General features: G+C 41.2%; 1 protein-coding gene across 2 annotated transcripts; it reads left to right on the plus strand.

Moving 5' to 3' along the window:
* Window positions 1-4,633: 4,633 nt before the first annotated feature.
* On the plus strand, window positions 4,634-8,667 carry SMIM15 (small integral membrane protein 15). Of its 2 annotated transcripts, none has more exons than XR_010116902.1 (3): window positions 4,634-4,841; window positions 6,053-6,190; window positions 7,078-8,667. XR_010116902.1 is itself a non-coding variant. In XM_055252136.2 (3 exons), the coding sequence occupies exon 3, from the start codon at window positions 7,106-7,108 to the stop codon at window positions 7,328-7,330; it is 225 nt and encodes a 74-aa protein (XP_055108111.1). In that variant the 5' UTR covers window positions 4,818-5,070; window positions 6,053-6,190; window positions 7,078-7,105; the 3' UTR covers window positions 7,331-8,667. The 2 variants fall into 2 exon arrangements, 1 of the variants encoding a protein (XP_055108111.1); XM_055252136.2 differs by having other exon boundaries at window positions 4,818-5,070.
* Window positions 8,668-9,273: the final 606 nt, after the last annotated feature.

A 9,273-nucleotide genomic window follows, 5' to 3' on the forward strand; every position in this document is an offset into this window, starting at 1 on the left:
TGGCATGATCTCGGCTCATGGCAACCTCTGCCTCCTGGGTTCAAGCAATTCTCCTGCCTCAGCCTCCCAGGGAGCTGAGATTACAGGCATGCACCACCATGCCTGGCTAATTTTGTATTTTTAGTAGAGATGGGGTTTCTCCATGTTGGTCAGGCTGGTCTCAAACTCCTGACCTCAGGTGATCCACCAGCCTCGGCCTCCCAAAGTGCTGGAATAAGTAGCTTTTTTTTTTTTGAGATGGAGTTTCGCTCTTGTTGCCTAGGCAGGAGCGCAATGGCACGATCTCCGTTTGCTGCAACCTCTACCTCCCGGGTTCAAGCAATTCTCCTGCCTCAGCCTGCCAAGTAGCTGGGATTACAGGCATGTGCCACCATGCCCAGCTAATTTTGTAATTTTAGTGGAGATGGGTTTCACCATGTTCCTCAGGCTGGTCTCGAACTCCTGACCTCAGGTGATCCACCCGCTTCTGCTTTACAAAAGGCCGGGATTACAGGCATGAACCACTGCGCCTGGCCACAATAAGTAGCTTTAAAAAAATTATTCTTCTGTATAAACTTTCAAATATCACTAAAATCTGATTATGCTAAAAAAAATCACTGGCTGGGCACAGTGGCTCACGCCTGTAACCCCAGCACTTTGGGAGGCTAAGGCGGGTAAATCACCCGACATCAGGAGTTCGAGACCAGCCTGCCCAACATGGTAAAAACCCGTCTCTATAAAAAATACAAAAATTAGCTGGGCATGATGGTGCATGCCTATAGTCCCAACTACTCGGGAGGCTGAGGCAGGAGAATCACTTGAACTTGGGAGGCAGAGGCTGCAGTGAGCTGAGATCGTACCACTGCACTCTAGCCTGGGCAAGAGAGCGAGACTCTGTCTCAAAATAAATAAATAAATAAAAATAAATAAATATTACATAAATGTGCCTATTAAGAAATGTTTTGCATTATGTTTCAATGGAAGTAAAAAACCTTACAAAATAAAATTTAGGGAAGAAATCAATTCCATCAAAGTAAGACGCAAGTGAGAGAATTCTCAAAGTCTTTTAGACAACACTCAATTGTTATTATTAAACTATATTATTATCTTAATATTATCTGAATCTTATTCTGGTTTCACTACTTACAACTTTGACATGGATTAGAATGAGATGTAATTTTGTACCAATCAAGGGAAAAACACTTTTAAAGAAAAAAAATGGCATGTGACTGCCACAGGACTTCCATTCTCAATAGAAAAAAGAATTTTATAAGGCTCTACTTATAAAATATAATTGCAATAGAGTACACTAGTGCTGAAGAGGCTGGTGGTGTGATATACTACACAGGAATTATCTTATGCAAAGGCAGGCCCTACTTCATTAACAGCATCAGGTTTAGTTAGTTTGGCTAAACTTACATGAATAATATTTTATTTCTTAAAAGGAAATAAAGCAGATTTCCTTGTTATTCTAAATTTGTATTCTGACAGACATTTGAGAGAGAATAAAAACCTGATTAAGGATCTTTTCAAACAAAGAAATAAGATCTTGTTCTGGGACAGTGGCTCACACCTGTAGTGCCAGCACTTTGAAAGGCAAAGGCAGGAGGATCACTTCAGGCAAGGAGTTTGGGACCAGCCTGGGCAACAGAGTGAAACCCTGTCTCTAGAAAAAAATTTTTAAAAATTAGTTGGGCATAGTGGCATGCATCTGTAGCCCCAGCTACTCTAGAGGCTTAGGTGGGAGGATCGCTTGAGCCCAGGCAGTCGAGGCTGCAGTGAGCAGTGATGGACCCACTGCACTCCAGCATGGGTGACTTAGTGAGACCTTGTCTAAAAAAAAAAAAAAAAAAAAAAAAATCAATGAAACTCATTCTCTCTAGTTGGGCTTGACTTAGAACTGAATACATTAAGCAGAAAATTAACACTGGTCATGGTTTTAAAAAATAATGAGTATGCTAAGCTGGGCATGGTGGCTTGTGGCTGTAGTCCCAGCTATTCAGAAGATGAGGAGGGAGGATCCCTTGAGCCCAGGAGTTCGAAGAGGCAGTGGGCTATGATAGCACCACTGCATTCCAGCTGGGCCAGAGCAAGACCATGTTTAAAAAAAAAAAAAAAAAAAAAAAAAAGGCCAGGCGCAGTGGCTCACACCTGTAATCCCAGTACTTTGGGAGGCCAAGGCAGGTGGATCACGAGGTCAAGAAATCGAGACCATCCTGGCCAAATGGTGAAACCCCATCTATACTAAAAATACAAAAATTAACTGGGCATGGTGATGCCCACCTGTAGTCCCAAGTACTCAGGAGGCTGAGGCAGGAGAATCGCTTGAACCTGGGAGGTGGAGGTTGCAGTGAGCCAAGATCGCAGCACTGCACTCCAGCCTGGTGACAGAGACTCCTTCTCAAAATTAAAAAAAAAAAAAAAAAAAAAAAGACCTTAAGAAAACTTGCAATAATGTTTCTATCAAATACCTTAGTATGCTATTTATTTAAGTAAGAAAAATGACCAAATCCAGTCCAATTTACAGATTTTAAAGCTGAAAGGGCATTGGAGATTGCCTAGTATGCTTTCCACATATCTAAGTGGAAACACACTCAGAGTGATTTATCAGAGTATACATCTCATACTGTACCACAACTGTGAATCTCAGGTAACCAGCTCAGACTCCTCATTATGGAAAGTAGTTCACAGTATTTGAATCAATCCTGACACCACCTTTAGCTAAGGCAATGCAGACTGCAGTAAGGAGCTCCACTGTGGCAACCCCTATGCTGTTCCTGGTCTTGCAGACTGTCCTGTAACTTGAAGCTAGATAAGCAAACTTAGACTGTAAAGGCATGGTCTAGATCAGCAGTCTCCAACCTTTCTGACCATCAAGGACTGGTTTCGTGGAAAACAATTTTTCCATGGACGGGGAGGGGGGATGCTTTCAGGATGAAGCTGTTCCACCTCAGATCATCAGGCATTAGATTATCATGAGGAGCGCACAACCTAGATCCCTCGCACATGCAGTTCACACTAGGGTTCGCACCATGAGAATCTAATGATGCTGCTGATCTGACAGGAGGCGGAACTTAGACGGAAATGCTCACTCACCCATTGCTCAACTCCTGCTGTGCGGCCCAGTTCCTAACAGGCTGCAAACCAGGTACCAGTCCGTCGTTGGGGACCCCTGGTCTAGATTACAGCTAAAGAGCTACAAAGCCTTTCTCCTTATATGCCCCTTCTTCCTGCCCAAGACTTCTGTGCTTTTATTTATTTATTTATTTATTTATTTATTTATTTTTTTTTTGAGGCGGAGTCTCGCTCTGCCGCCCAGGCTGGAGTGCAGTGGCGCGATCTCGGCTCACTGCAAGCCTGTGCTTTTAACTAGGGATGCAGCACTGCAAGTATCCGGAGGCAGTAACTGGGAAAACCATCTATCATGATTAAAATAAAACACGCATTGGCCTCTGGAACGAAGGATGTTAAAAAAATACATTCTGCCCACATCTTGGATTCACGACTTGGGGAAGTTTTAGAAAAATCAGTTATCTCAAGTATTCAGTGCACACAATCCAGTGACTGAGTCTGCTTTTTCTGGCTACTAAGGTACAGGCTAGGCCTAAGCAGCATAGGCTTTGAAACTATCATCCAGGTTTTCAAATAAAAAGGAGTAAGAAAACAACCGCTGGTAATACAACATTACAAACATTAACATATGCCCAACGAACAGTATCGTAGATCGTTAGATTATCTGCCAAAAGCCTGCTCCCTGGTAAATAACAGTTATTGTTGTTTTACCTAAACTAGTTAAACATGTCGCAGCTTGCTCCTGAAAGAAAACATTCTATAGTCTTTGGAGAATCAAACAGTGAAGAGGTCTTGCAACATTTGTCAGAGGTAGTCAAACAGTGCAAGCAATCACAAAATTTGGTCACCAACCAAACCAGATTAGCTAATCTTTCAGTTCCTGTAGATTAGAAGACAATATTAACTCACCCTTTCTGCATGTTGACTTTTGCATCCCTTTATTTGTGTATTGAAAGAACACGCACCTCTATGGGAACTCTATGCCCTGACAGTTTAATTACTTATCAAGTTTACTCTGGGCCGGTATTGATCATTCTTTCGTGAAACGAATTAGATACTTAAATTAAAAACAAACAACAAAACCCCCCTTTTCACATAGCATGGCGGCATGTCCCTTGGTAACAAGGTTGAGTGGATCCACCAAGGCCCAGCGGCATGCCTCCTTTTGGTAAGGATGTAACTATTGTCCAACCAGAAGAGAGAGGCATGGAGTGGGATGTGAACCAGGATGAACTCGCCGGAATCGTAACGGGTCGTTGTGTGACCCTCACCTTGACTTCGGGCGGTTTGTGGGGACCTAACTGCTTTCTTGCCGCTGCTCTTTGGTCTGAGTTTCCCTCAGCCAAACACCTCACCCACCCAAGACCCTCCAACTGTCCGGCTACAGCAGGGGATGGGGGTTGTCTTCCGATCGACCTCGGGGGGCAGAGGCAAAAGTCCCTAGCTACTTTGGAACCTCTCCTTGAGTCCTGAAGCCGCTCCACGCCTCCTCGCCCACCACTTGGTCCCCGCAGGACGTGGCAGTCTCGGGCTGCAGCCTGGAAAGGAGCCCGCCCGGGTGCCGTCACCCGCCCCGCGCGGCCTCACCTGCCGCTCCCCGGAAATCTCAGCGCTGCCCTGCCCCCGCCCCCACCCTCCCGCGTCCTTCAACTCGAGGTCCCAAAACCCACACAGCAATGGCGCAGCCGGAAACTGGCCCCTAGACTTCCTCACGCCCGGCTGGCGGCTCGGGTCGCCTGTGGGCGGGACGCAAAGGCCGCGACTTCCGCCTTCCTGCTTCCGGTCTGGCGGTGAGTGGGGAGTGGGATCCGAGCCCGTGGGGCGAGGTAGGGGAAGTTGGTGGCTGCAGCTGCCGTGGTTTTCTCCTGGTGTCCAGCAGAAACAGCGGCGGCGCAAGGTGTGGCTGGGCCAACCCAGGATCCCCCAGGACCCTGGGCTCTGCGCGACAAGGGGCCCGCGCTTGCCAAGGCCGAGGGGCAGGAGTGGACGTGGCCTCCTTGGGTCTGCGGCCCCGATAGGGTAAGGAGGGAAGAGTGAGCAAGGGAGAAACGTAAGGAATAAGGGAAAGACAAAGGAGGAAGTGCGGATGGCCGTTAATTGCTACCAGTTGCAGCCGCAGGGGCCACGCGGGTCTGGCTGGGAGATCGAGCCTGGGCGATCCGTTTTGGGCGGAAGAGTAGGATTTATTCCTGAAAGTGTGGAGGCGCGAGCGTTTGGGTCTGAAGTTGAGGTGCAGGGAGATGTGAGGCCTGTGGACCATGGCTCTTTTACTGCAAAGTTCTTTTGCTTATCTCTGAAACTTACATTGTTTATTCGCTCCTGGGCTGGAGAAGGTAAAGGCAGATCGATCTCAGTAGTACCTAATTCTGACTGTATGGGTGAGGTCGTATGAAGTCCAGGAGCTAAGATATTTAACGTATTAGGCACTTTCATGTGTGTTCAGTTGAAAATCGTGGGAAAGATATAATTAAAACTAGTCACAGTTTTCCTGGGGTAATGGGACAGTGGGTGAATTACTATAATTTGTTTGGTTATGTCTTCTAATTTTTTAAGTAAAGGACACAAATTGTATGATGGACCCAAAAAAACCTTTATAAAGAGTAAGATGAGGTGTTTGATTTTGTAGTGGTGTACCTAATCCAGTAAATAAATGAATGGCAACATTTTTAGTATAAAAAGTTGAAAATCTGGGAAAGGATACGCTGTGTAAGTAAGTCAGTGAGCCAACTTGTCTCCCGTATGTCAGTGAACTAAAAAAATTTTATTATTTAAATAAGTAACTTAGTAAAATACTTGATTTCCAGTAATTAGGATTTTCTTACAGGGCATTTGCAATTGTAAATTCAAATGAGGAAGAAAGTTACTATACTGGATAGGCAATTTTAGATGTCATATAGGTTGCATATATACAATAGAGAACTTTTCCATTTAAAATTTTATTACAATTATCCTGAAAGTTGTGACTTAAATTTTGTTTTATTTTTGTATTCTTTCCAACTAGCCAGTTGTACAGAATTTAAACCGTCTCTCAGATGTATACAGTAGAACTCAAGAAGACACTACCAAGGGTCATCTGAAGTCGTGATTGGGTCACTAATAACACCAGGACAAAGTTAAGAGATCCCTACTCAAGCATAAGGTAGATGACTTTTTAAAAAAATTCCAGTTGAAATTGTAAGTGGATGTATATACACTCATTCCCTACCCAGCTATTCTAATTCACCACTTTGAATAGCGGTTGACACAAACACGAAAGGGAGAAAAGCCTCTGGGGCAAAATAGAAAACGTCACTCAATTCACATAATCCTCATTTGCCAGTTGCCTTTTCCTTACACTCAAAAAGGAACAAAACACATGGCATCTGTTAAGGCTACTTTTCTCATTTATTAAATTAGGCTTATTCCAACAGAGGTCCTCAAAGCTGAAAGGGCATAAAATAGCACAGTACTTTTTGCTTCTTTGGCATATTAATGCGATGGCATGACTTCCTTACCCTCTCTTTCCCATTCGGGGAAATAGTCATCTCTCCTTCTCTGTGCATTTCACATGCTCTGTGGCTTGTCCTTTTCAAACACCAAATTTGCTGATTTGTATTTTTGTTAATTAGTAATACTAAGGATATGTCAAAAAGTGACAAACTGTATTCAGCTGTTTCCTGGAATGACCATAGAAAACTCAAGATTTTTATAAAAGCCTCCTCCTAATTAAAGTTTGTCTTGAATATAGGAGGCATGTGAGAATGCATAGTCCTTATGACAGAGTCACATGGCTTTTTTAAATCTTCTATAACTTTACCTCTTTGAAGTGTCAACTATTCTGGCTGTACTAGATGAATTACTTTTTCCTGACCGGAGATACTAGTCCTTATTACAATAGTACTAATTAGTACTTTTTAAAAAAGCAAACTGAGTGATAATGGAATCCTGAGTTAACTGGTTGTGTGAGGAAACTTTTTCAAAATTTGATTAACCACATAGTCTTTTCTCCTGTTTTTTTCCTCTGTGTTCTCCACCCACCTCCCCCAGCCCCAGTTTTCATAAGACTGCTGTGAAGATGTTTGATATAAAGGCTTGGGCTGAGTATGTTGTGGAATGGGCTGCAAAGGACCCATATGGCTTCCTTACAACCGTTATTTTGGCCCTTACTCCACTGTTCCTAGCAAGTGCTGTACTGTCTTGGAAATTGGCCAAGATGATTGAGGCCAGGGAGAAGGAGCAAAAGAAGAAGCAAAAACGCCAAGAAAACATTGCAAAAGCTAAACGACTAAAAAAGGATTGAAGGACTGAACAGGCTTTGCAACCAGAGGAAAATCATTTGGAAAATTATGCAGCTTTGGAAGAACCCACTAAAGTTTCTTCTTTGGATTTCTTGACAGTATTATTTGGTAAATGAAATTTGACCAAATGGAAGAATCATGTTAGTTCTGACCTCAATACTATAGTAACTTTTAGGCTTGGATGTAGAAGTTTATAGGTTTCTATTGACAGTTATTGTAAATTAACATTTACTGTGGTACAAATTCTTTATAACTGACTTAGTCATTTGCCACTTAGCAGTTTATATACTGAAATGAAAACATCCTGTGGGGAAAAGTGACTTTAGATTATGAACTCAATTCAAATGAACTCTATTTAAAATGGGGTCCTATTTTGGACAAAGGAAATTAAGAATGTAAAAGTCAGAACAGTCTTGTTTGAGGTAAAAAGTGTGCTTTGGCTTAAAAGAGCTACAGTATATTAATTACATCTTTTATTATTATTGCTTATTAGAATCATTTCTGGCTTTCTCAAAACAAAATAATATTAATGAGTACTTCTGTTTGCTGCATTTTTCTTATTACAGCCTTTGAGACAGCTGGTAATTATAAGTCATTTTGCATTTTTTAAAACATAATTTTATAAAGAATTCTCTTATCTTGATTATGTAGAATACCACCTACTGGATAGAACAATTTTTGTACTCACAAACACTGCCATTTTCTGAGAGATGGCTTGAGAGGAGTAACACTATGGTTTAAAGCTTGCAGTAAAAATGCCAAACACTGTAGTACCTTGGAACCCAGTTTATTCTTGTGCTAAGCAGAACTGTAAAATAGTTAAAATGTCTTATCAAGTAATTTGCCGATTACATAGACACCATTTGTTATTTCATTCTTTGTTTTAACTCGTGGTAGTTATACTTCATACTTTCTGATCAAACGGGTTCAAAGTAAAACGTTAAATTTCACATTTCTTTTAAAGAACTCCTTAAAGTGTGACAGTTACGTCATACTTCATAAGTGGTAAAGAAAGGTATAAAATTTGGAAACATTTTGTTGGGCATAGTAATGATTGGGTGAAAAGGATAAATTATATCAAAATGAGAATGTGCTCATTGGAAGTAAGGAGCTAAAGGATGTTTCTTTCAGTTTAGTATAACTGGAACGTTTTACTATTAAACATGGCTTTTATAAATGCATGGTCCAGTAATTTTATTCACTTAGTATTTAATTCACTGTCAGCTTATTAATGTTTTCTGTACCCCGATAATGAATTTTAAATTACAAAAAATTGTCCAGCAGCTACAGTTTAAAAATGAAACTAGACATTACAATAAATTTGGTAACTTTTTATAAAGAGGTCCTGGATTTTTTTTTTTTTTTTGGAGGAACTAACATTTAGAGTTACATTATGTTATGCAAGTTAGAATTTCGGTTACAGCTAAGCATACTTGTAAAACCTCAGGACTGTATCTCTCAGAACCTAAGGACCACTGAGAATGTTTATGGACCAGTTTGAATAACACTTAATGCTATTCTTTTAGATTATCAGTCTCTACTGGGTGCCAGTGTGGGCAACACATTATAACTCAAGGCACTGAAGTTATTCAGTGTTAAGACAAATCTATAATACGTTTGGTTTTCTGCAATCAAGCTGTTCATGGAAAGAATTTATGTACATGTTTTACTTAGGGTCACATTTTAGAGTAAAAGTATTGAAGCAAAGGATATAGTCATAATTCTCAGTTACCTACTAAAGTTATGGTATCATCAGTTCTGTTGTAACAACTTAAAGGTATTTAAAGGTCTGTTTTTCTATAATTTATTAGTCTTAACACATGCCAATTTTGTATTTGTTTGATGTATGCTTTTTTTTTTCCCACTTTTTCCCATCATTTAGAGAGCCTTTCTATATATGTGAGATTGATATTTTACAGTGTGTGTGTGTGTGTGTGTGTGTAAG

Source organism: Symphalangus syndactylus, chromosome 18, assembly GCF_028878055.3.
Source record: "Symphalangus syndactylus isolate Jambi chromosome 18, NHGRI_mSymSyn1-v2.1_pri, whole genome shotgun sequence".
Taxonomy (NCBI): domain Eukaryota; kingdom Metazoa; phylum Chordata; class Mammalia; order Primates; family Hylobatidae; genus Symphalangus; species Symphalangus syndactylus.